General features: G+C 55.0%; 1 protein-coding gene across 2 annotated transcripts in view; it reads right to left on the bottom strand.

The window, feature by feature from the left end:
* Positions 1-27,925, bottom strand: part of fgd1 (FYVE, RhoGEF and PH domain containing 1) — a 45,263-nt gene that overhangs the window by 14,353 nt on the left and 2,985 nt on the right. The window contains exons 1-4 of one of the 2 annotated variants that reach the window (XM_069183775.1): positions 12,481-13,036; positions 2,494-2,706; positions 1,315-1,495; positions 5-710 (exon numbers count right to left, since the gene is read on the bottom strand). In XM_069183775.1, coding sequence (XP_069039876.1) covers positions 5-710; positions 1,315-1,495; positions 2,494-2,706; positions 12,481-12,538 — 1,158 coding nt within the window. In that variant the 5' untranslated portion in view covers positions 12,539-13,036. Of the gene's footprint in view, positions 1-4; positions 711-1,314; positions 1,496-2,493; positions 2,707-12,480; positions 13,037-27,925 lie in introns of those variants that run through there. The other variant, XM_069183774.1, reaches the window with a different exon arrangement.

Here is a 27,925-nt window from a genome sequence, read left to right as displayed (position 1 = left end):
TCACCTCAGACGAGTCCTGCCTCTCTGCTTTGAGGGGGCTGGCCAGGGAAGGCTGGAGGGTGGGCGTGGAGGCCAGCTCACTCTCATCCCCGCTGCCCTCCTCCATGTCGCTGTCCCCCTCCGAGTAGCGGGAGACCCCCCGGCCCCCTGTGGCACCCCTTTCACCCTCTCCAGCTGGGCAGCGAGGGGAGAGGGGGGGCAGGGGCTGGGCGGGGCTCGGGGGGCGGTCCCTCTCCGGCAGCCCCGCCCTCTCCTCCTCCCCCACGAAACAGAGCTCCTCGCTGTGGGAGGGGGAGCTGATGCTGTCGATCCCGCTGTCCCGGTTGGCCAGCTTGCCGTCCGTCTGAGGCGGGGGGAGGGACAAGCGGTCCGAGGGGACATCCGATTGGCCGGCTAGCAGGTCCCTCATCTCCAGGGCGTCCAATAACTTGTCGGAGGCGCTGTAGCCCGATTCGCAGGACAGGCGTCGCTCGGGACACCTGGCCGCTGCCCCACTCTCGCCCTCCTCTTCCTCTTCCTCCTCACCCCCCTCCATCCCTTCAGCTGTCCCCCCTGGAACCCCCCGGCCCTCAAGGGGCATGGGACACAGTCTGGGTGGTTCCAGAGGAGGAGAGGGTGGAATCTCTCCTGCCGTTTCGGTTTCCGGCTCGGAGGCGCGGGCAGGACAAAGGCAGCCACCACTGATATCGGGCACCACGATGATCTGCTCTCTGAGTGACCAACGAAAAGACAGAGGAAATTAGGAGAGCAAGTGGGACATTTCTGTGCTCCAGGGGCAGCCAGGGGAGTACTGCAGCAATGAGGACAGGGCATTTCAGAAGCAAACGGGGGGTGACCAGGTCAGCCCAGTCCATCCCCCTCATTGTCTCAGGAAGGCTGGGAGTATCGCCGAGGATAACAATCATCTCGTTTCTCACTTTCTCTCCCCTACCCTCTGGTAAGCGTTATAGGAGCATCAGGGCTCGTAGCTCCAGATTCAGAGACGGCTTCTTCCCGCAGGCTGTCAGATTACTGAGCTCTACCCCCACCACTGGCTCCCACTGACGTTTCTTTTTTTCTTCTCATACTGCTTGTCTGACCTTTTTTTAAGTTCTATGTTAACTTGTTGTGATGTTGCTGTTGTTGTTGCTGCTGCTGCTGCTGTTCTGTGTTCACGTTTCTGGCGCGCACAAGCAAAGAAGCATTTCGCTGCACTCGTCATCACACACCAACTGGACTGAGCTGAGCTCCACTACAGGAGGGGGGAGCAAGAGGGCGGCAGAGAGAGACAGCAGACAAGGGGAAAGAGAGAGAGAGAGAGAGAGAAAGGCCCACCTCTCAAACTTCTCGATGAGCGACAGCACGCAGGACGGAGTGGCGCCCCCCTCTGTGCGCGGCAGGGTGGCGCGGCCGGCCCGGGGATCCGCAGGGAGGGGGCGGGAGGGAGGCGGAGGGATGGGCTTGTCAGGACCCCGAGGAAGGCGCAGGCCCTGCAGATGGGGCGGCTTCGGGGGAACTGTGAGGTCCAGCACAAAACACACCAATCAGAGAGCAGCCGAGGCACATCAAGGACCGATTACAGAGCAGCTCCGTGCACACTGACGATCTTAGCCAATCACAAGGTACCTTTTTGCACACTGACACTCGTAGCCAATCACAGGGCAGCCGACACACATCAAGCACCAATCACAGAGCAGCTTTCTGCACACTGACATTCTTGGTCAATCGAAGAGCATCTCTGTGCACACTGACCTCGGAGCCAATCACAGAGCAGCTGACACACATCAAGGACCAATGAAAGAGCAGCTCCACACAGCCAACTTGCACAAAGGGCCAATCACAGAGCAGATTTCCAAGTACCAATCGGAGAGCAGTTGAAGAGGGATCCTGACTTGTGCCTATGGAATTTTATCTTGAAAAAGTAACTGGCCACTCAGTTGCTGAAGTGTTTATAAAAAAAGGAACAGCTCTAACGGGAGCTGCTAGCGCTCCAGTGAGCACAGGAGTCCCAGTCGCAAGAGCCAGGTCTTGAATCCAAATTGGGAGGGCGGGTAACAAACATGAGAGGTTTTAAATTGAAGAGCCTGTATAGCGAACTTCATAGCAGAGAAGGTTCTGCTGTAAAGTTACGGCACTAACAACTCTGTCTGTCACTAATCAAATTATTTTCTCCAGTTCACTGCGCCTGTGCTGCCCGAGGCAGAGTCAGCCTTGTAGTCTGATCTGGCCCGGGAGCTGCTGTGTGTAGTGCTGGACCAGCAGGGGGCGCTCTTCCCTCTTGACCAGAGTGTCCAAACCATGCCTGAGCAGCAGACAGGGGAAGCTGGTCCTGACCACTCCAAGGTCTTTAATGATCTCTACAACGGGTGGAGGAGCAGAGGTGTTGGCCTGGCTGAATTCCACTGTGGGTTTGAACACTGGTTCCCCTGAAGTTTTCCCGTAATTCCTCAACTCTTCCCTGTGATTCCTCATGTCCCCCCCAGGCTGCAGCAGGGAGGGCGGGCGTTTGCCTACCTTGCGGCTTGGGTCCAGGCAGCGGGGGCCGCGTCTTTGGGCCCGCGGGGGGCAGCTCCGGGGGCCCCCTCTCGCTGGTGCCGTTGCAGTCCTGGGGTCCCAGGGGCCCGGGGTCCGAGCAGAGGCGCTGGGGGGTCTCGCGGCTCCCCAGGCAGGGCCCCGGCTCCAGGGACAGGCTCTTGGTCAGGAGCCGCGGACTGGAGGAGGAGGAGCCTAACGAGGGATGAGAAAGGGTTTAGGAAGAGGGAGGAGGCACGGCACCCTCAAGCCCCCCAAAACAGTACTGCAGCAGGCGCTCCTGTCCACAGCCCCCCGCTGGAAAGCACAGTACAGCGCAGTCACCCCCTTCCCCCTGCAGATCCACTGGGAAAGATCGGTGCACAGGAAGACATGCAGCTTTCTGCACATTAAGAGAGCAGCTGTGAATACGCCTGATGGGCTCCTTTCAGGCGCCTCAGAGCTCCAGGAAGAGAAAGAGCGGAGAGCTGTGCTTCCAGCAGACGAGCGCGAGCCCTGAAAGATATTCTCCTCCTCCTCCTTCTTTTTATTACATTCATTCCCGTAATTGAACTTTCACAAGCAAAGAAGGAAGGGGAAAGCATGGAGCAGAGATATAATAAACAGGTCCGCATTCACAGCATGAGAATCCGCAGACAGCCCGCACCCCGAGTCCTGACCCCTCCTACACTGGACACAGCCCGCACCCCGAGTCCTGACCCCTCCTACACTGGACACAGCCCGCACCCCGAGTCCTGACCCCTCCTACACTGGACACAGCCCGCACCCCGAGTCCTGACCCCTCCTACACTGGACACAGCCCGCACCCCGAGTCCTGACCCCTCCTACACTGGACACAGCCCGCACCCCGAGTCCTGACCCCTCCTACACTGGACACAGCCCGCACCCCGAGTCCTGACCCCTCCTACACTGGACACAGCCCGCACCCCGAGTCCTGACCCCTCCTACACTGGACACAGCCCGCACCCCGAGTCCTGACCCCTCCTACACTGGACACAGCCCGCACCCCGAGTCCTGACCCCTCCTACACTGGACACAGCCCGCACCCCGAGTCCTGACCCCTCCTACACTGGACACAGCCCGCACCCCGAGTCCTGACCCCTCCTACACTGGACACAGCCCGCACCCCGAATCCTGACCCCTCCTACACTGGACACAGCCCGCACCCCGAGTCCTGACCCCTCCTACACTGGACACAGCCCGCACCCCGAGTCCTGACCCCTCCTACACTGGACACAGCCCGCACCCCGAGTCCTGACCCCTCCTACACTGGACACAGCCCGCACCCCGAGTCCTGACCCCTCCTACACTGGACACAGCCCGCACCCCGAGTCCTGACCCCTCCTACACTGGACACAGCCCGCACCCCGAATCCTGACCCCTCCTACACTGGACACAGCCCGCACCCCGAGTCCTGACCCCTCCTACACTGGACACAGCCCGCACCCCGAGTCCTGACCCCTCCTACACTGGACACAGCCCGCACCCCGAGTCCTGACCCCTCCTACACTGGACACAGCCCGCACCCCGAGTCCTGACCCCTCCTACACTGGACACAGCCCGCACCCCGAGTCCTGACCCCTCCTACACTGGACACAGCCCGCACCCCGAGTCCTGACCCCTCCTACACTGGACACAGCCCGCACCCCGAGTCCTGACCCCTCCTACACTGGACACAGCCCGCACCCCGAGTCCTGACCCCTCCTACACTGGACACAGCCCGCACCCCGAGTCCTGACCCCTCCTACACTGGACACAGCCCGCACCCCGAGTCCTGACCCCTCCTACACTGGACACAGCCCGCACCTCGAGCACTCTCAGGCCGCAGTGTGCTCAGTAGCTTGTGGGATTTAGTGTGTTCAGTAGCTCACGGGCCACAGTGTGCTCAGTAGATTGCAGGCCTCAGTGTGCTCAGTAACTCGCGAGCCACACTGTGCTCGGTAACTCGCGAGCCACACTGTGCTCAGTATCTCGCGGGCCACACTGTGCTCAGTATCTCGCGGGCCGCACTGTGCTCAGTGTCTCGCGGGCCGCAGTGTGCTCAGTGTCTCGCGGGCCGCAGTGTGCTCAGTGTCTCGCGGGCCGCACTGTGCTCAGTGTCTCGCGGGCCGCACTGTGCTCAGTGTCTAGCGGGCCGCACTGTGCTCAGTGTCTCGCGGGCCGCAGTGTGCTCAGTGTCTCGCGGGCCGCACTGTGCTCAGTATCTCGCGGGCTGTGGGGTTTTGCAGGACTCTGCTGCGGCGGCTGCCCTGCGGAAGGGCTGCAGGACACAGACGGGCGGGACGTCCCAGCAAGCTCTTCAAGCGGCGCGGGCAGCGTGCCCACAGGCGGGCCCGGGCGGCCGGGAGCTCTGGCCATCTTAAGGGAGAGGCTGTCCCCCACATGGCCTTAATTGATTCCATATGATGACACCAGTTAAGCATCGAGCTTTATTACTTCCACGTGTTGGGCTGGCTCTCCTGGCAGGAGCAGGCCCGGCTGTCTTGGCACAGGGATGTCTGGGCCTTCTTTAAGGATCTTCCCTGCAGCCTGAAATAATCCACTCACTTCATCCGGGCCGCCGATCGGCTTGCCAGCGAGACAGCACACAGGCTGTCCTCACTCCAGCCTTGCAACAAGACCCCCTTTTCAAACTGAGACACATGCAGACAAAGATGGAGCTGTCTCTTAAATGGACCCTTTAGCATGATTTTTTATTTGTATTCCAAGATCGATTTATTACTTTTCCCTGCTGAGGAGGCTTGGACCTAGTGATGTTTTAAATTTCAATGCATCAAGCACGATGTCCATTTCTACCAGATCTGACAGGAAATGCTCAATCCTGGCAGCTGTTCTGTTCAGGCTATCTCCTGGGATGTTGCTGTCCCATTGGACACCTGAAAACGCCACCTTTAGCTATCTCCTGGCTGAATCCCACCAAGCGCCCCTGGATTAAAATGCACACAAGATGTAATCTTGGTTTTTCTATACTGTGGTCCCCGTGACACAAGTGTCAGTCTTTTGCATGATCATCTAAGTCAGGCCCTACCTGGTACCAGCAGCAGACACAGCGGAATCTCAGGCCTGCTCCATTAAGGGCGGCATGAGAGGCTCCACTCAGCTCCAGAAAGAATGACCAGCTGCCACTTTCATCACTGTGAAACTTACGAAAGGTTGTGGCCGCCTATTACAGAGAAAACCCTTCTGCGCCAGGCTCTGTCTCAACACAGGCAGAGAACCGAACAAGCTGGATCTGTCCTTCTCTGCTTTCGGCACCATGAGGCCCTGCGCCTGGCAAGCACTTCCGGACGGCTTCCCTTCCGCAGAGCAGAGCTCCTCTCTCCCCGCACAACCGCAGGGTAAATGCAGGATAACTGCTTTGTGCATTTAAATAAACTGTAACCAGCTCTACTAGAAAATGCATGAGTCTAACTAAAATGGTAAATGCATACGGGAAGGCTTAAAGAGAGATTGTTAAACATATTTATCTTTTATGGGTTTTTTATGACTATTGGTTTTAGAAGAAGACAGAATGTTAAAAAAAATGAAAAAAACTTTTATCAGAATTATCAAATGGCTTTGGTCTGAGAGAGCAGGTAACAATTTATAAAGTAAACATCCTACATTCTTCCCAAGTGAAAAAAGGAGAAAAGAATAAGGCCTTTTTTCAGGCAGTCTGGAGTTCGCCACCTCAGCTAAAAATAGATCCAGAAAATGGGAGAAAAACATATCGGCAAGGAGTCAAACCCCAGAGTGTCCCGGGCCTGGTTTCCAGAGAGTCATCGAAACCATCAGGGCTCTCACACACAGGCACACGCACACACAGACACACTGACACACACGCACACACAGACGTGCATGCAGAGACACACGCACACACTGAGGCACACACACAGACACGCACGCAGAGACAGAGACTGAAACACACACACGGACGTCCACGCAGAGACACACACACGGACGTGCACGCGGAATATGTATGCACACACTGAGACACACACAGACAAATTTGCATATAGAGACACGCACTCGTGTGCACACAGAGACATGTATGCACACACACAGACATGGGTACACAGTGAAACACACAAAGAGAAGAACGCACACAGAGACATGCACACACACAGAGGAACCCACACACACACACATACACACTCACACTCCGGCACACAAAGAAGAACACATGCTCACAAATACAGACACATACACTCTAACTGTGTGTGTCCTGCAGTGAGCTAGTGACCAGTCCAGAGGCTGTGTGTGTTCTCCAGTGGACAAGCGACCAGTCCACTTGAGTTTCACTGTAGCTGAGCTCTTCCTAACTGAACTAACAGGTTGCTTGGTTAGAAAGTACACACATTTGTTCTACTCATAGTTTGGAGAACTTAAGTAACATAAAATGAATAATTAATAACATGTAAGAAGTAGCCTTAAGGAGCTGGAAAAATTATAGAGCCCAAATTAAATCCACAATGTGGTCTAGTCAGGACTCATTTTTCTAACTGAGTGCTCAGGTGGAATAAAAACAAGCCATGAGCTCCTCAGGACCACGGCTGGGAGCCCTTGATCTAAGAGCACGGGTGCTATATTTGTTTTCTTCATAACGTTGTTCTTTTGGTGTTGTTGTTGCACCACTTTTGTTGCTGCTTAAACTGCCCCCGTGGTGGTGAGTAAAGTATTATGAATTGAATTCTCTATCCTGTGATCTTATAAAAAATAGAAAAAAATAGGAAAAAAGTATATAGGAATGGCATTTAAAACAGTGAACAGGATGCACGTCTTTACATTAAGGGGTGTAGGAGTGATGAACAGGCTGCCTAGCCATGCCATTGAAACTGATGGACAGCTGGAGGCGATCCTGGGGTCAATTATCTAATAAACTAACTACCAAATGAGAAGATAGGTGGCAGGGATCCTCTTTCCTGTTCTTAACACCTCTGCGCGGAAGATACTGGCATCCGCAGCGCCTCTGGTCTCTGCCCTCTGACGGACGTCTCAACGGTTGATGGCAGGACGTTTGCCCCTTCCAACACGGAAGCAATCGGCACGTGCTTTCTTACTTTTTAAAAAAAAGTCGGGATTCCTGGTTTTATTATACCGCCTACTTGGGGATCACTGAGGTGCTTGGGGCTTGGCCCTCAAATCCGAGCCCCCAGATCCGTGCAGGCAGAAAGGGGACCTGCAGGGCCCGCGCCCCAGGGACACGCCCACCTCTCGCAATGCCAGCGCGGAGGGGTGGGGGGGGGCCCGATCTGCTCGGGGGGTCCGGTCTTGCCAAGAGGCTTGCCGAGGCCCACACTGGCCACGTCCTCTCGGACGATCCGGGTCGGCTGGGTGCTCTCGTGAGCCAGGCCCGGGCCAGTGGTACCTGTGTGAGTGTCTTTACGGGCTCAGCAGGACCCCAGCCCGGGGGCAGCAGACGAGGGGTACCCCCGAGAGCGAACGCGCAGCAGCCTGGCCCCCGGTGACGGGGTGCGTCTGACGCAGGCGAGCTGCTGGGGAGCCCCTCTCTCCCTGCCAGCTGCCCCCCATGGATGGCCCTGATCTTTGTTTCTGTTTTTCTGAAAAACGCGTTTTTGTAGCCGTGCGGAAGGTTTTGCTCAAGCTTCCCAGTGCTTCTGTATGCCCCCCGCCCCGATCCTGCTCCTGGGAGAAGAACTGCAGCCCTGGCTCGAACGGTCTCGACGTTTCTAACGGGCCACACGCGCAGTCTGTGCGCCGGGCGCAGGAGGAGGAACTCTCAAGCTGAAAACAAGCGGACGCATGAATCCTAATTTAAACTTGGTGCTGGTCAGCTACACGACAGCCTGCCTCACAGTATCCCAGTCTATCACGATTCCCAGGGAAGAAACAGGCCGAGACCGAATCTCGCGTTCCAGGACAACAGTACTCCCCAGACACACTTCCAGGAGCTACTGAACTGACTGCAGCTCGGAACTGTCTAATCTAGAATGAGATTACAAGTTCGTGTAGCAAATGAATCATTTTTCTGTAGGGACTGAAAACAGCACATGACGCACAACTTGTAAGATATATCAATGCATTCTCTGAATGCTCAAGTATGAAAGATTATATCACGATCGTGAACCCCACATGCATCTACGCTTGAAGTTTGCAGACAAAATGCTCCAGTTAACAAGACTGCTTTCCATCCACATGTCCTCAGACATAAATGAAAACAAACCCTAAAACCCTTCGGTTAAAGTCGGGTGCTTTGGACCAGAGCTCAAGGTTGAGACCCATTAGGTCGCAGAACTGGGCATCTTGCAGTTTAAAAACAGTCACGACCCCCTTTCAACACAGAGCAGGGGCAGCCGGACGGTGTTGGAGGTCGGAGGTCAGAGGTGAGAGGTCATGGGCGAGGGCACTGGGAAGTGAGCTGCCCAGCTGCGAGACATGAAAGGGAAGAGGCTGCTATTGATTATCCTGGTCCTCCGGCTCCTAATCAAACCAGCCAAAAACAGCGGGCAAGAGAGCCAACCTCATCGCCTGCTGTGAAAGGTTGTCGCCCAAAAGGAAAACAGCTTGGCTTCAAAAAACTGCCCTGACAGCAGCTTTGGCTGCATGAAATAAAATATGCCGATTATTTCAGCCCCTTTATTTTTTGATTCGGCACACATATTTCAACTAATTTGATGTCAGTTCCGTTTTCTCTCTTTTATGTTCCATAATTTATTTCTAAACTTGACATTTAAACACATTTTTGTATTATCGAACAGAAGAGTTTCAATGGGAAACATTGCACTCGTTTTCTGCTCAGAGCGAAAGGGACACAGGTATCCCAAGACAGATCCGTGAGACCCTTCATGCCATATGAAGACAGGCTGGAGGAACTGGACCTCTTCAGTCTCAAAAGGGAGAATAATAATAATTAATAACAATTCCTTACACTTATATAGCGCTTTTCTGGACACTCCACTCAAAGCGCTTCACAGGTAATGGGGATCCCCTCCACCCCCACCAGTGTGTAGCCCCACCTGGATGATGCGCCAGTCCGCTCCCCACACAGCAGCTCTCAGTGGGGAGGAGAGCAGAGTGATGAAGCCAGCTCAGAGAGGGGGGCTATTAGGAGGCCATGATTGGTCAAGGCCAGGGGGAAATTTGGCCAGAAGCTACAAGGGGACCTGATACAGGGGTTCAAACCCCTCGAAGCCATCAAGAAACCAGTTTTCTTTTTTTTCCCCCAGCAAGAAAAGTGTAACACGAAGCAGGGGACACACACGTGCAAACAACAAAGGAGCGCCTTTCAGAACGGACGGCAGGAGGCACCCTTTTACGCCAAGGGTGGGGGGAGCGTGGAACAGGCTGAAGCCGCCGCCCCGCTGGGTGAGATCCCGGGATCGATAAACCTTCAAGCCGCCACGCGAGCTGGACGGGCTGACCGGCCTTTTCTCATCTGCAGCCTCGCGTGTGTTCAAGGGGAGGCTGTGTGAAATAACGGCTTTTCCACAGCGGTGTACACAGACACAGACGGCGCACACTGGCGTTACGGGGAGAGGATGAAGTCACCGCAATCGCGACTGCTGCGACTCGGACAGCAGTGACCCCCCCAGCATCTACTGCAGCCCCCCCGTCTCCGCCCCCCACAACAAGAGCAGGAACCCCGTACCACAGGGTGCAGTGGCCCCCCGCCCGGGGACGAGGCCAGAGGCCCCACGAGCCCGGCAGCGCTCTCTCAGTCTCGCGCTCCCAGAGCCCAGAGTCCAGTCCCCTGACACCCGCTGCAACAGGCCGGGGGTGTAAGGGGTACAAGAGGGGTACAGGGGTCTCACTAAACACCAGCGCGGCCTGGACCAGCTCAGGCAGGGGAACCCCCACAGCTCAGACCCTCCTGCTAACGGCTGGGCGAGGGGCAAGACCCGAGGACAACCGCTTCCTGCAATCGGAAAGAGTTCAGAGTTCAGAGTTCAGAGTTCAGAGAACAAGGAACCAGCCGAAACGCTACACTGCCACCCCCGCCGACATCTGCCGCATTATCAAACTCCCCCCGCGGACACACAGCCCACGCGTGCCCCCCCTACCAGCGCCAGGGAGCTGGTCCGCCAGCCCACAGCTCCACTCGCGGCCGGGGGGGGGACGCGCGCCTCTCTCCTTCCTCGTCCTGTATATATAGACTCACACATCCCCCGGTTACCCATAACCGCCGGCGAGCTAGGACCAGGCCTGGCGGACAAAGGCCACCAGGCACCCCGAGGTGCACCCGCACCTCAGCGAGACAGTCCAGAGATCACGATTAACCTCGACGGCGTGTCTTTAGGCTGTGTGGAGGAAACCACGCTTCATGCGCACACACACAATACGCAATCAAATACATATTGTAATACAGATATGCCGACACGCCCACGTGATCCATGAACGCAGCAGCGCAGATGCGCCCGTACCAGTCTTGAAGGCAATTAGCATCCGGCGCAAAGGAGCAGATCAAAACCAGCGAAACTTAGCTCCACATCACACACACACACACAACCCCCCACCACCACCACCACCACCTCCACGGCACGGGCACTGACAGCCTGCAGGCGCCTCTCCCGCTGCCCGGCGCGCGCGCGCTGCATCGGCACCCCACGGCACGCGCGGCAGAAGCCCTCGCGCAGCCGCGCCGGAGACACCGGGGGTCTCGCCGTGGAAACACGCGGGGAGGCCCCAGCAGAGGCAGAGCACCGGGGCACCGTCCGGCAACTCCGGGCGCAGAGACTGGTCGGGGGAGAAGCTAACTGGAGATAAACAGATCATCCCAACCGCGGGGACGGGGCAGTGGGGTCCTAACGCGTGCTCTGTACAGGAAAACAACCACACAGCGCTTCACGAATAGCGCTGGAGAAGAGCAAGGCGTCCGCTCCGCTCTCTGCTGCTCCGGCGAGGTGTGACTCTGCGTGCAAACACACGCGCAAATAAGGACATGGGTCTGAGGGCGCGCCTGACTCACCGCCGCCACAATATCCATAATCATGACTGAGCCCCCGAACTCACAGCGCAGGGCTGGCTGATCTGGCAATATTGAGACAGCGATGTACTGCCCTCCATCGAGAGGCAACGGGGGTCGGACGACAGTTCGTGGTGGTTTCCTGAGCTTCGTTCTCACACGCGCATCACATACAACACACACACACACAACACACACACACACAACACAGGAGCGCTCGTCCTGCACCGGCTATCGCAGACAGCAGCGTCTCACACACACAACACACAACACACAACACACAACACACAACACACAACACACAACACACAACACACAACACACAACACAGGAGCGCTCGTCCTGCACCGGCTATCGCAGACGGCAGCGTCTCACACACACAACACACAACACACAACACAGGAGCGCTCGTCCTGCACCAGCTATCGCAGACGGCAGCGTCTCACACACACAACACACACACACAACACACACACACACAACACAGGAGCGCTCGTCCTGCACCGGCTATCGCAGACGGCAGCGTCTCACACACACAACACACACACACAACACACACACACACAACACAGGAGCGCTCGTCCTGCACCGGCTATCGCAGACGGCAGCGTCTCACACACACAACACACACACACAACACACAGCACGCACACACACACACACAACACAGGAGCGCTCGTCCTGCACCGGCTATCGCAGACAGCAGCGTCTCACACACACAACACACAACACACACACACACAACACACAGCACGCACACACAACACAGGAGCGCTCGTCCTGCACCGGTTATCGCAGACAGCAGCGTCTCACACACACACAACACACACAACACACAGCACACACACACACAACACACAACACAGGAGCGCTCGTCCTGCACCGGCTATCGCAGACAGCAGCGTCTCACACACACACAACACACAACACACACAACACAGGAGCGCTCGTCCTGCACCGGCTATCGCAGACAGCAGCGTCTCACACACACGCTCGCGGACACCGCGCACGGGGGAGCCGGGCCGGCGAGGGTCACGCGGCCAGCAGCTGGCCGGGCGCTCACTCACCCCGAGGCACGCCGGTCTTGTCCATGTACACGGCGCAGCAGAACACGAAGCCGGTCATGAAAGTAACGGACGCGGGAGCGGCTCCCCCCGCAGCCTCACGCCACGAAAACAGACCGGCGAATGCGCGTGTATGATCATTCGCCGTCCTTCAACGACCTGAGGGGTGGGAAGGCCGGCGGAAAATGACACAAAAAAAACCTGAATAATCTAAAAACTAAAAGGACGGAAAATCCAGGAGCATCCTCGCGAAGCGAAGGAAGACGCAGCCCGGCGATTTCGACAGCGAGAGGCGACGGTCCCGTTTCGGAGGCTTCTTTTCGGTCGAGTCGCGCACGTCTCCCGTCTCTCAGGCTAATTTTGTTTTGTTTTTTTTGTTTTTCTTTTTTACCGAAACGCAATTCGCCCACCCCGGCCCCCCGCCATCCCTGCAGGTTGCTAAGGCGAGAAGACTTCCCCGCACGCGCTGCCTCTGTCCTCGCTGTCTCGCACAGACACACACGCGCCCTCGCTCGCTCCCTCCCTCCCCGTGTTTCCTTGGCAACAGAAACCGAAATGACACCGGTTCGGTTTTCCGTCATCACACGAGTAAACATATAGATATAGATACTTAAAGTGAAAAAATAAATAATACGACCAGAGGCCACAAACGATAGCCAGTTATCGTGAGATATACCGGCGTTTCCTAACCTCGAAAGATAAAAGATGCGATTTTTGAGCAGATGTGTGATCGTTGCCACAGACAGTTCAGTTAATTTATACGGAAATATTTCTAAAGATGCAACTCTTGTTATTTTTTTTTTACTTTCCGAATAATTTGTCTTCATTCATTTGAGTATTTCCAGGATGAAGTGTTAATCTACTTTGGTGTCCAGTCAGCCAGTGCCTTTACTGTAGTGTCCAGTGTACACTGCAGTGTCCAGTCAGCCAGTGCCTTTACTGTAGTGTCCAGTGTACCTGGACTGTACTGGCCAGTCTACACTGCTACACTGCAGTGTGCAGATATCTTGCTTATCTGTGCCCAGTACATCACTGACTGTATATAAGTATCCAATCAGTCAATGCCTAGACTGTAGTATCCAAATAAGCACAACTGAACCATAGAGGCACTCAGCACACCTTTCATGTAGCATTCACTCAGTAAACCTCCATTAATGTTAATGTACTGTCTTGTCTGGTCATTCAGTGTGCCTTATCTGTAACATCTAGTCAGTCAGTGTTAAAGAACTGGAGTGTCCAGTCAGTCACTGCAATTGTACTGCAGTGTCCAGACCAGTCAGCATCACAGTAGTGTCCAGGCAGTCAGTGTTACAGCAGTGTCCAGTCACTCAGTGTTGCAGCAGTGTCCAGTCACTCAGTGTTGCAGCAGTGTCCAGTCAGTCAGTGTTACAGCAGTGTCCAGTCACTCAGTGTTACAGCAGTGTTCAGTCACTCAGTGTTGCAGCAGTGTCCAGTCACTCAGTGTTGCAGCAGTGTGCAGTCAGTCAGTGTTGCAGCAGTGTCCAGTCACTCAGTGTTGCAGCAGTGTCCAGTCACTCAGTGTTGCAGCAGTGTCCAGTCACTCAGTGTTACAGCAGTGTCCAGTCACTCAGTGTTGCAGCAGTGTCCAGTCACTCAGTGTTACAGCAGTGTCCAGTCACTCAGTGTTACAGCAGTGTCCAGTCACTCAGTGTTGCAGCAGTGTGCAGTCACTCAGTGTTGCAGCAGTGTCCAGTCACTCAGTGTTACATCAGTGTCCAGTCACTCAGTGTTGCAGCAGTGTGCAGTCAGTCAGTGTTACATCAGTGTCCAGTCAGTCAGTGTTACAGCAGTGTCCAGTCACTCAGTGTTACAGCAGTGTCCAGTCACTCAGTGTTGCAGCAGTGTGCAGTCAGTCAGTGTTGCAGCAGTGTCCAGTCACTCAGTGTTACAGCAGTGTCCAGTCACTCAGTGTTGCAGCAGTGTCCAGTCACTCAGTGTTACAGCAGTGTCCAGTCACTCAGTGTTACAGCAGTGTCCAGTCACTCAGTGTTGCAGCAGTGTCCAGTCACTCAGTGTTGCAGCAGTGTCCAGTCACTCAGTGTTACAGCAGTGTCCAGTCACTCAGTGTTGCAGCAGTGTCCAGTCACTCAGTGTTGCAGCAGTGTCCAGTCACTCAGTGTTACAGCAGTGTCCAGTCACTCAGTGTTGCAGCAGTGTCCAGTCACTCAGTGTTGCAGCAGTGTCCAGTCACTCAGTGTTGCAGCAGTGTCCAGTCACTCAGTGTTACAGCAGTGTCCAGTCACTCAGTGTTACATCAGTGTCCAGTCACTCAGTGTTGCAGCAGTGTGCAGTCAGTCAGTGTTACATCAGTGTCCAGTCAGTCAGTGTTACAGCAGTGTCCAGTCACTCAGTGTTACAGCAGTGTCCAGTCACTCAGTGTTGCAGCAGTGTGCAGTCAGTCAGTGTTGCAGCAGTGTCCAGTCACTCAGTGTTGCAGCAGTGTCCAGTCACTCAGTGTTGCAGCAGTGTCCAGTCACTCAGTGTTGCAGCAGTGTGCAGTCAGTCAGTGTTACATCAGTGTCCAGTCAGTCAGTGTTACAGCAGTGTCCAGTCACTCAGTGTTGCAGCAGTGTCCAGTCACTCAGTGTTGCAGCAGTGTCCAGTCAGTCAGTGTTACAGCAGTGTCCAGTCACTCAGTGTTACAGCAGTGTCCAGTCACTCAGTGTTGCAGCAGTGTCCAGTCACTCAGTGTTGCAGCAGTGTCCAGTCACTCAGTGTTACAGCAGTGTCCAGTCACTCAGTGTTGCAGCAGTGTCCAGTCACTCAGTGTTGCAGCAGTGTCCAGTCACTCAGTGTTACAGCAGTGTCCAGTCACTCAGTGTTACATCAGTGTCCAGTCACTCAGTGTTGCAGCAGTGTGCAGTCAGTCAGTGTTACATCAGTGTCCAGTCACTCAGTGTTACAGCAGTGTCCAGTCACTCAGTGTTACAGCAGTGTCCAGTCACTCAGTGTTGCAGCAGTGTGCAGTCACTCAGTGTTGCAGCAGTGTCCAGTCACTCAGTGTTGCAGCAGTGTCCAGTCACTCAGTGTTGCAGCAGTGTCCAGTCACTCAGTGTTGCAGCAGTGTGCAGTCACTCAGTGTTACAGCAGTGTCCAGTCACTCAGTGTTGCAGCAGTGTCCAGTCACTCAGTGTTGCAGCAGTGTGCAGTCAGTCAGTGTTACAGCAGTGTCCAGTCAGTCAGTGTTACAGCAGTGTCCAGTCACTCAGTGTTGCAGCAGTGTCCAGTCACTCAGTGTTGCAGCAGTGTCCAGTCACTCAGTGTTGCAGCAGTGTCCAGTCACTCAGTGTTGCAGCAGTGTCCAGTCAGTCAGTGTTACAGCAGTGTCCAGTCACTCAGTGTTGCAGCAGTGTCCAGTCACTCAGTGTTGCAGCAGTGTCCAGTCAGTCAGTGTTACAGCAGTGTCCAGTCACTCAGTGTTGCAGCAGTGTGCAGTCACTCAGTGTTGCAGCAGTGTCCAGTCAGTCAGTGTTACAGCAGTGTCCAGTCACTCAGTGTTACAGCAGTGTCCAGTCACTCAGTGTTGCAGCAGTGTCCAGTCAGTCAGTGTTACAGCAGTGTCCAGTCACTCAGTGTTGCAGCAGTGTGCAGTCACTCAGTGTTGCAGCAGTGTCCAGTCACTCAGTGTTGCAGCAGTGTCCAGTCACTCAGTGTTACAGCAGTGTCCAGTCAGTCAGTGTTGCAGCAGTGTCCAGTCAGCCAGTGTGCCTGCAGTGTGTGAGCCGACCCCCCTCCCTCTCTCACCCCTGCTGGGTGTGTGTTGCCCCCCCCCCCAGGCCCTGGGCCGGCACGTGTCCTCTCTTTCAGAACAGAGTCGACCCTCCTGATTTCCCAGGAGGCACTGCCATCTGCCAGCTGCCACCCGCTCCATTATCGCCACTGAAGGACCCTCACACACACACACACACCCCCACCCACTCCAGCGACACACGCCTGCCGTCCCCCTCCTGCACACAAACACAGGGGACCGTAATCCCACCCCCATGCTCACGGAGTCTCAGTCCGACCCCCCGCGGGGGGGGGGGGGGGGGGTGTTGGGCAGAGCTGTCAGGAGCCCTTTGATCCTCAGTCACAGCCCATTCGCCACGAGCCCGAGGTCAAACGGGGTCACGTGTACTGTACTGTAGCGAGTTCACTGATCGGCGCTCACACACACACACACACCCTGCTGAACCCCGGGAACCCCACCCTCGGCTCCCCCCCCTCGAGAGTTTTTAACCCTTCCCACTCCCTGAGGTTATAAACGAAGGAAGGAGGATTGAAACGTTCTGTGCCTCTGGCCAGAGAGGCTCACCACTGGCTCATCGCTGACTGCTACCAGCTCCAGCTTCGATAAATCGTGCCGGACGAGCACTGAGGAAAGTGCCGCTGCCCACCGAAGAGAGCCGAGCCCCGAGCCCCGAGCCCCGAGCCCCCAGCCCCCAGCCCCCAGCCCTGCGGCAGCAGAGACGGTCAGAAACAGCTGCTGTGGCCCGATTCAGCTCCCCTGTTACTTCATTAATGACTCCAATTAATCATTCGCTTAACGATATTCTTTACCACATCCCCAAAACTTAATGTCAAGGGACTCTTTTGCCAATCTCAGAGATTATTCTGCAATTATTTCTGAGGTCATAAAAATTGTCTACTGAAACACACAGCCCAGGTCAGAGGTCAACTCAGTAGCTCGAGTGCAATGACAACCCTGCTGGTCACAACTCCTCGGAATGAGAACCTAAAAAGTGTTTAGGAAACGCTTTGAAACATGAGTCGGAATGGTGTGAAATTTAACTTCTAGTTTGGATTTTAATTCATCACCAAGGGGCTATACAAAAAATCTAAGAACCTGTACACTAGGGGCCATACACCACTAATTGAACTCAACCAAGAGAGCAGAACTAGCTATCCCAAGGAAGCCACTGCAATTCTGATCCGGGGGTGACACGTGAGACGTCTCACTTTAAGGGGGTACTCCTTCTCTCCCTGCCCCCTCAGCTGTGGCCACTCACAGCTTCCTCCTCTCACCCAGCTGTCAGGCTGTCATAGCAACCCCACATTCCATCGCCTATGGCAACAGGGGCCAGCGAGAGAGCAAGACCCCCCAGTACTGACAAAGCAGATGCCTGAGAGAGGGCAGGACGGCAAGGAATTTTATATTTCTTAAAAATATATATATATTTTTTTAATCCAATATTTGCCATTTAAAAAATGCTTATGAATTAAACCATAGAGAAACTCTGGAACAAGTATTGTACAGTACGTGCACCAACTATTCACCTGTACTGGGACTGTAGCCCCTATTGTAACAGGACTGTTCTACTGTACTGGGACTGTAGCCCCTATTGTAACAGGACTGTTCTACTGTACTGGGACTGTAGCTCCTATTGTAACAGGACTGTTCTCCTGTACTGGGACTGTAGCTTCTATTGTAACAGGACTGTTCTACTGTACTGGGACTGTAGCCCCTATTGTAACAGGACTGTTCTATTGTACTGGGACTGTAGCTCCTGTTGTAACAGGACTGTTCTACTGTACTGGGACTGTAGCCCCTATTGTAACAGGACTGTTCTACTGTACTGGGACTGTAGCTCCTATTGTAACAGGACTGTTCTACTGTACTGGGACTGTAGCCCCTATTGTAACAGGACTGTTCTACTTTACTGGGACTGTAGCTCCTATTGTAACAGGACTGTTCAGTGAATCAGTGGTCAGATGTTCCAGGTCTCTAAAGCAGCACTAGAAGAGTTGGGAGAAGCTGGTAAACTGGCCCAGTTGAATAAGTAGTCCAGCTGGCTAAGAGCTGAGTTGGAATAAAAACCAAAAGAATAAACACCCCCCCAGGACCAGGACTGGACACCATAGCAGACACACTGACCGGCCCTGCAGGACCAGACTGGACACCCCTGGAGACACACTGACCGGCCCTGCAGGACCAGGACTGGGCACCACTGCAGACACACTGACCGACCCTGCAGGACCAGGACTGGACACAACTGCAGACACACTGACTGGCCCTGCAGGACCAGGACTGGACACTTGGTGATTTCAGTGCAATCGTTCAGCCTTTCCACCCATCCTCTCTCCTCTTTCCTGTTCTTTGGGGTCTATCGTTGCCTCCCTGCTATTCCTGGAGTGCAGGGGTGGCAGCCGGGGCGTCTGTGTGGAGGAATGCCGAGGGGCGGAATGCTGGGGCATTGCTCAGGGAATGTCAGCCCGTGACCCTTGACCTTTGCACCTATGTCCTAAAAGGGACGCCTCGATGCGTGGCGTGCGCCCGCAGCCTCAGCTCTGCGAGGAATGCCGTCTTCAGCAAACATATACATCTTCCTGGGAGACGTCTGTCAAACAGCACATCTGTGGTCAGGCACGGCGGCTGTTTACTCACTGGGCAACGCAAATTGGAGTTTTTAAGTCACACAGCACGGTGGGACCTCCATGTGCCTTAAGGATGTGGTCAGGCTAGGCTGAAGTAAAATCCAGGGCATCTCCAGACATCAAGGTTTCCTTGAACATCCGAAAAGGTCAGATACCAAGGAAAGAGGGATGTTGAAGAGTTAACAGCAGCTCACCTGGAGAGCTTTGGGCTCCCCTCTCAGGATTGTGAACACCAGAAACAATCTGTGACTCTACAAAGTCTTTTTTTCTACAGAAAATCCCCTGCATCTTCTCTTTCTCCCTCTGAACAGTGTGCTGGAAGAGCAGACTCCTCTCTCTCTCGCTGTGAAACACTGTTCTGTTCTTTTCTGAGTAAATAACATGCCTTTAAAAGGCCAGTCCTCCCTCCTCTATCCCTCTCTCTCACGAGTAATTAAAACTCTCTCTTCTGTATGATTAAGACTCTCTATCTCTTCCTCTCATGGGTGATTAAAGCTTGCTTGCTCCCTGTCTATCCCTCTCTCTCTCACGATTAAACTCCCTCTCTCTCTCTCTCTGCGGTGCCACGTTGCCTGTGGTTCACAGTGACATACTGACACACTCTCCAGTCACACACACCTCTCAGCTGGGCATGGCTGCTCTGCTGCTCTCTGTCTGCCCTGCTATCTGATCTCATCCTTCACACACACACTCAGCAACCAGAAACTCTTCACCCTCTTTTCTCAATGGCTTTTTTGTACCCTGGACGGAGCCTGTATGAATACAGTTCAGACTGGTGCTGTGGCAATCTGCAAAGAGCAGCCTGTATGAATACAGTTCAGACTGGCACTGGGCAATCTGCAAAGAGCAGCCTGTATGAATACAGTTCAGACTAGCACTGGGGCAATCTGCAAAGGGCAGCCTGTATTAGTACAGTACCGACTGGCACTGGGGCAATCTGCAAAGGGCAGCCTGTATTAGTACAGTACCGACTGGCACTGGGCAATCTGCAAAGGGCAGCCTGTATTAGTACAGTACCGACTGGCACTGGGCAATCTGCAAAGGGCAGCCTGTATTAGTACAGTACCGACTGGCACTGGGCAATCTGCAAAGGGCAGCCTGTATTAGTACAGTACTGACTGGCACTGGGCAATCTGCAAAGAGCAGCCTGTATGAATACAGTTCAGACTGGCGCTGGGGCAATCTGCAAAGGGCAGCCTGTATGAATACAGTTCAGACTGGCACTGGGCAATCTGCAAAGGGCAGCCTGTATTAGTACAGTACCGACTGGCACTGGGCAATCTGCAAAGAGCAGCCTGTATTAGTACAGTACTGACTGGCACTGGTGCAATCTGCAAAGGGCAGCCTGTATTAGTACAGTACTGACTGGCACTGGGCAATCTGCAAAGGGCAGCCTGTATTAGTACAGTACTGACTGGCGCTGGGCAATCTGCAATCTGTGTTTTACGAGAGCACACTGCTGCTGTGGTGATCTCCAATTTTCCTTTGCCCAGTTGCTATATAATGGGGAAAAAAACTATACAATGCAAGGAATTATTATAATTAGTGTCTTTTCTAGCTGTCATCTTCTTTCTTCAACTTCCTCCTTCTCGTCTCCTCTGACCTCTAGGATATGCGGAGCAACGCGACAGTTTGCCAGGATGGGATTTCGGATTCAAATTCCATTCGCTTTTCAAAGCAACCCTGCTTTTATAACCGGGCGCTGCTTATTTACACCACAGAAGGAATTCTATTCATCGTGGATATTTTTATTGTACCTTGTGAGCGCTCTTTGACCTTCACAGCTATTTGTATGAAAGCTTTTGATAATAAGACAACCTGTGTATGAGCACCAGTCCACAATGACTCTCCCAACTTAATCAGCGACACCGATCTGTGTTCCCTGTTGACTGCCACCTCCACTAAGGACCAACACCCATCCTGGCCCAGCTGTAGTGTTTATTTCACACGTCACTCTCTTAAGGCTCAAGGGCAATGTTCTAATCTCATCCTATTGCAGAATGCCTTGGGGGCCTTGTTCAGAAAAGAGCAGAGGAAGGCAGAGGACCCCAAGACAGATACTTAAACTTCCACACTGACTCGTCTCTGAGGTGACAGCTCTGAGCCCCAATACCCAGACAAGCTAAAAAACAAACCGTAAAGAAGCCTAGAAAGATGAGGTTAAAGAGTGAAGGAAGAGAGAGAAATTAAAGATCATCTACTTCACAGACGTGCACTGCGTCATTTCACAATTTACATCTTTTACGTGGGTCGTGTATCATAGTCTTGTAGACCAGACAGATGTTGACCCGATACAACCTGCTTCCTCAGCTGGGCACTGCTGCTTTTTTACACCACAGAAAAACTGTTATTGTACCATGGATATTTGTATTGTACCAGGGTTGGGGCGAAGTGTTGGCACTGTGGCTCAGGATCTGCGCCTGTGGCTGGAAGGTTGCCGGTTCAAATCCCGCAGCCGGCAGAGGAATCCTACTCTGTTGGGCCCCTGAGCAAGGCCCTTCACCCCAACTGCTCCAGGGGCGCCGTATAAATGGCTGACCCTGCGCTCTGACCCCAAGCTTCTCTCCCTGTCTGTGTGTCTCCTGGAGAGCAAGCTGGGGTCTGCGAAAATTCCTAATGCAAGAAATTGTATAGGGCCAATAAAGTGATCTTATTTTACCGGTGAAATCCTAAATGGCACCGACAAAGTCAGCCAGAAAGAGTTTTTCAAAATCATTAGTGAAACGCGAACCAGTGGACAAAGGAAGTGCGTTTAAAGCTGAAAACAGGAGGCATTTTCTTACGCCAAGGGTTGTGGGAGTGTGGAACGAGCCACTGGATGGATCCTGAGATCAATTATCTCCTAACAATCAAATACACTAGATGTGCTGACAGGACCTCCTCTCGACCGGTACCTTTATTATATTCTCAAATAACCTTTGCACAATGAAGACCGTCACAAAATGTCAGCGTCCTCCAGGCTGGATGATACGAGGCTTCTGGGCTTTTCTGTAAAGCCCTGTCCGAGGTGTGAGAATAGAGCTGTTCTCTCCTGGTGGCGGACAGAGTGACCCCGCTGCTATTTTTAGCTGCGTGTGGCTCGACTACAGCTGCTGTCACACACTCGCACGCACACACACATGACCTGGCCCGCCTGCCTGCCCGGCTGGCTCCCTCACCATTGTCATACAAGGCAGACCTGGGTGACAGCCCTTTCATTCCTCGTCCACAGACAGGCAGGCGAACGGCCAGGGTGCTGCTCCAGACAGCGCCAGCCAGCCAAAGCGTTCCTACGAGTCCAGACAGAGGGCCGGAGAGCTTGACTGTTCTACCAGCATGCCAGAGGGACTGGGGGGCACTGTCTCTGCCAGTCAGTCAGGCAGAGTGGGGAAAGTCAGACAGCGGGTGAGTCCACTGGTCACAGCTGACCAGCAAGCTGACACTCGGTCCTACAAACCCCAGCTCCGTCCATTCATCTGCAGGCTGATCACCCTCACGCTGGCATCAACTCTCACTCTTCTCCCAGCAAGGCCAAGAACGCCACCTGATGAAATCTGCTCAATCGAATGACACCGGGGCCAGCAGAGCGAAAGTTACTTGCTTCCTTCCTCCTTTTTTTCCAGTTACAAAACTCACATTCAAAGCCAGCAGAGCATGCCTGCATTCATTCAACACCTCAGAGATCTCCACATACAGGCCATCATGCCCACACTGGCAGCAGTCCATACACGCTGGCAATGCCCAGTTTATCATTACTGGTGAATCCGATCAGTGCTGAATGAGAGAAGCACTTGGAGCTGGTGTGGACTACATCATGACCTCACATGCACTCAGTATGAACTGAACAAGTAAATCTGCCATTACTTCGTGTATAATCACATCTGATTTACAACCACTGCTTCCACCCAGTTTACTGCGCAGTCCAATACAAGTTCAGGGAGAGCCCGAACCTAATCTGGTGGGCTGTGGGCACAAGGCAGGAGACAGACTGGATGGAACGCCAGGTCATCGCAGGACACACACACACACCCTGGACAGGACAACAGTTCATCACAGGACACACACACACACCCTGGACAGGACAGCAGTCCATCACAGGACACACACACACCCCCTGGACAGGACAGCAGTCCATCACAGGACACACACACACCCCCTGGACAGGACAGCAGTCCATCACAGGACACACACACACCCCCTGGACAGGACAGCAGTTCATCACAGGACACACACACACCCCCTGGACAGGACAGCAGTCCATCACAGGACACACACACACCCCCTGGACAGGACAGCAGTTCATCACAGGACACACACACCCTGAACAGGACACCAATGAAAGGGAGGAGGAAACCATGGCACTGGGAGAAAACCCTTATGGAAATTTTGAAAGAACAAACTCCAGACAGAAGGGCTCCCAGCGCCGCATTGAGCCCAGGACTCCAGAGAACGAAAGGGTCAAAAATCACCGCAGTTCAGACCCCAGCTCCACTCCAGGACGAGCCAGCAGAAGAACACAGAATGTTCACAGATTTATCTGTAATATATCAATCAGGTTCAGCTCACACTGGCCAATGGGCTGCGCACTCAGACACATACAATCAAAAACACACACATGCACACACACTCATTCCCTCTCTCACACAGGCCTCTACATTACAACATACACACACACTCTTCCTCAGCGTCAGGAATCTGTCACTTCCATGTAATCGCTAGACCAGATGGCTTTTTTTTTATGGGTGTGGGGGCGTTTATTAACCCCTTAAAGGGGATGTCTGATGCCTTAAAGGCAAAACGAAGACCCACGATGCCGAATGGGGCAACATCACTTCATCGTTACCAGCCCAGCCCAGCCCAGGGAGACCAACACGGCCCGAGCCAGCGCCACGTCACCCCGCCAGCTCCCGTAGGTCAAAGGGCTTCGTTCAAAACTCCACCGCTAGAGAAAAAACACATCGGCATGTCTTCCAGCCATCAACTGACTGTCCCTCAAATCACACAACCCGTGGAAAGAGCCTGGTGACCTGCCATCTCGGTCCTGCAAGACATCGCTGCTCGTGCAGGAGCCCATCTGAACGAGCCGTCACTGAAACGGAGTGATTTTGCACCCCACTGAAGGCATTCCAACCTTTCATCTTAAGTGCTTAGAGTAATCATCCAATTACTACCGACAGCTTGGAACTCTGACAAACCAACATGTTCACTGGCCTTCTGTGACACAGGAATAATGTATAGAGAGTCTCTTTAGGCCACCCGTGAACTATGCTCATAAAAAAGTGGGAAAAAAAGAGTTAAACTACTCCTCAGCCAATATTGAAAGCACACGGGCTCCCACTGCAGAGCTGTGTGATCCATTCCAGGTGTTACAAGCCACAGGATGTGGCACAGAAGCTCAGGAATGTGTACATCACTGACTTCCACATGTTTTCCGGGCGAATTCGCTCATCCGGAGGCAGTGAGCACCTGCATTCTGGCCTTGGCTTTGAAAAAAATAAAAACCTGGACTGAGAGCCGGGGCGAATCCGTCCGTTGTGCAACGGGAGTCTCGCGTCTGCCCGGCTGAAACATCCACGTCGCCTCTTGCACAAAGCCACTCCCTCTCCCTCTCCCTCCAGGGCTGGAGGAACATCTGTTGCCAGATGTTCACGGCGCCAGGTCAGAGGTCAGGGCCGGCCGCGATCTTCCCTCGGCCACATTCCACATGGACAGGCCGCGCGCGCACACTTCAGGCTCACAGCCGCGTCTGCCCCGCCCCCCCCCCGCGCCCACGGCCCCCACGCAGCATCCCTGCTGCAAGACACCCTTCACTGCCCCTGTCACGGGAGCCGCTGCAGAACTGGAGATATAAAACGACACCGTGTCTCCACCCTGTCTGGTGCTGCAGGCCTGTCACGTCCAGCACCAGCTACGGGCTCAGGCATGACAATCAGGCATGACGATCCAGGGCCCACTTCCTCCTCTCTCGCAGGCCGCCCTGGGCACAAGACAAGGCGCCGGGAGAAAATGAGCCGCGCGGGGAGACCCTGCAGGTGCGCGGAGAGCTGCTGGGGTCCCCTGTCCCCACGGCGGGGGACTGGCCTGGGGGAGACAGCCTCGCACATCCCGAGGAAGCGCGATTTCCTGCAGGACCCGTTCTGAGTTCGCACGCGTGGCGCCACCCCCAGCTCGCCGGGCACCGAAGCTCTAGTCCTCCTCACGGTTCAGGCGCCTGGATCGACCTGCAGCTGCACACACCTGTGTCCACCCCCGCCGCCCCTCCGGAGGCCCCCCGAATCCTCGGCCAGCACCGCCCGCAGCGAGAGGGGCTGGACCCTTTGAGCAGTCCTGCGGGAGCGTGAGGCCGAGGGGCCAGGCCCGGGCACAGCGACTGGCTCCTGTGGGCATCGTCCCACTGAAGAGGCCCCCGGGTGAGGTTCACCACAGCTTCGGCTCTCTGTCTGCCGACAGGCAGGGCGGTCAACTGGACAGCGACTCGCCGTGAACCCCCGCCCCTGCCTGAACCCCCCCCGCCCCCAACTCCAGTGGTCATTCCCATGGGATCAACACAAACTTCTCGCGAGACCGTCGCCGAGCTTCCGAAACTTTGTAAAGCCAGCTTCTAGGAACTAATCCAAGCTGCAAGGACATGGAGACCCCCCCAACATCCATCCACTTTCTAACCACTTCATCCCATTCCCAGTCAAGGGGGAACCGGGAAGGGCGGATTGGTCGGCACTGCCGCCTTGCGGCTCTCGGGATCTGGGTTTTATTCCTGGGGTGCTGTCTGTGTGGAGTCTGCATGTTCTTCCCATGTTCACGTGGGTTTCCTCCAGGTGCTCTGGTTTCCACCCACAGTCCAAAGAAAGCTGGTGGGTTAATTGGATTCTGGGAAAGCCCACCAACAGCTTTCAAAAGGACTCATTCTACACCCATGCCTGCTCCCTGTCCCATGCGTGATGTTGATTCCGAAACAGGTCACGCCCCCTGACCACAGGCCACACCCCCTGATCACAGCCCACGCCCCCCTGGAGCAGGAAGTGGGAACAGAAGAGAAGGAGCAGGGAGTGGGAACGGAGGAGCAGGAGCAGGGTGTGGGAATGGAGGAGCAGGAGCAGGAGCAGGGAGTGGGAATGGAGGAGCAGGAGCAGGGAGTGGGAATGGAGGAGTAGGAGCAGGGAGTGGGAACAGGGGAGCAGGAGCAGGGAGTGGGAATGGAGGAGCAGGAATAGGGTGTGGGAACATAGGAACAAAAGCAGGGAGTGGGAACAGAGGAGCAGGAGCAGGGAGTGGGAATGGAGGAGCAGGAGCAGGGAGTGGGAATGGAGGAGCAGGAGCAGGAGCAGGGAGTGGGAATGGAGGAGCAGGAGCAGGAGCAGGGAGTGGGAATGGAGGAGCAGGAGCAGGAGCAGGAGCAGGGAGTGGGAATGGAGGAGCAGGAGCAGGAGCAGGAGCAGGGAGTGGGAATGGAGGAGCAGGAGCAGGAGCAGGAGCAGGGAGTGGGAATGGAGGAGCAGGGGCAGGAGCAGGGAGTGGGGAGGGTTTGATGTTATCTCTGGGCTGAGCTCTCCCCTCTCGGAGACCTGTGGCTGCAGTGCTGTTTTCCTCCTGCAGTTAATTGGATTTCACAGCTCAGCGCACGAGCGCCCAGGCGGACAAGCCCACACACTGGCTCGGAGAGAGCCGGGCAACCCCGCGCCACAGCGCACTGCGGAGCGCCTCCCTCCTCCTCCTCCTCTCTGAAGGGACCCTCCTCCCCACCCCTGCTGCAGACGGAACACGCCGGAGCCACAGGCCCACAGGTCCGTGCTCTGCATGGGGGACCCGCCACTGCACAGCCGGGCCGCCGTCTCAGGGCCACAGAACCAACACTGCCGGCCCACTGCGCGCGCCGGGCTGACGGACCCCCTCCCTCCTGGACCCACGGGTCCCACTCACACACATGAGGCCGAGGGCGCAGTCTGACCTGTGGCTGAAAGGGAGAAACAAATTGTGCGGCGAACCTGCGCACAGATCAGACACGCGCTGGGGCGTTCATAACGAGCACAGCCTGTGCCAACACACTGCGGGGAAGAAGGCACTGATCCAGGACGATGGTGCTTCTTAGGGAATACCTAATCCTGCAAAGTCTCTGCACCTCGTACAGACACAGACTTCCACAAATTCAGCCGGCAGCTTGTGCAGCACCTCTGCACCGAGCCCAGCGCTGCTCGATGATGGTTTACGGTTGGGAATGTGTGTTCTCGTCCTGCACGCCCGCCACACTGATTTTTATAGCTCCCTTCCAGCGCGCTCTCCTGGGGCTGCTCGTTACTGGGAGCAGTCAGGGGGTGCAGGTTTGCCGGGCTCGTGCACGAGGGCAGTGCAGCGCCGCCGAGCAGCGAGTCGCAGGCTCACTGTGCACTGCAGCACAGCTCGCAGACGTACGCCGGGGGAGACCCGCTGCAAGCCCAGATTACAGTCCGCCGTCACGAGGGGGTCGACCGGAGGTCACCTGCTCCAGCCAAGACTGGCTCACAAGCCCACAGGACCTGCTGGAGGCCTGGGGTGCCACTGAGGACTTGGGGTGTCCTCGCTACATGGCACCCCTGAGCAGTCTGATGGAATGGGAACAGATCAAAAGTTTTCCTCTCTCTCATGCACACAGGTCCCACCTCAGTGCAGGGTGTTTCCTGGCCCGGGCTGTACTGGACCGCCAGAACACAATACTGCTATTTCCGAGCAGGTCACTCTCGCCTAGGACCCGCCGCTATCAGCCGCACCAGGGCTCGATCACCGCGAGGGTTTAAACTCGACGCCCGTGTGACACATCCGTTCTTTGAATTTCTGGTGCGACGGTTTGTTTTAAAAACGAGAGGCCCGCACCCACACGAGACGCATTGTGCAGAGCGAGCTCCAGGACAGGCCTCTCTCTCTCTCCCGCGGCTCCTGGAAGAATCGGGTGTTTGTGTCTGGCCATGTGTGCTCGTTTCTGGCTCCTCCACTGCGCCGGTGCGCGTTTCGTTCTCAATTCAATTCAAGGTGCTTTATCTCTCTCTCACCCCCACACACACATATTCTGCCAGCCCGGAAGTGACCTACCCCTCCAGGAGCATTGTTTCAAGCCGAACGACCC

Source organism: Lepisosteus oculatus, chromosome 2 (assembly GCF_040954835.1).
Source record: "Lepisosteus oculatus isolate fLepOcu1 chromosome 2, fLepOcu1.hap2, whole genome shotgun sequence".
NCBI lineage: Eukaryota > Metazoa > Chordata > Actinopteri > Semionotiformes > Lepisosteidae > Lepisosteus > Lepisosteus oculatus.
This window is presented reverse-complemented; position numbering and strand designations above follow the sequence as displayed.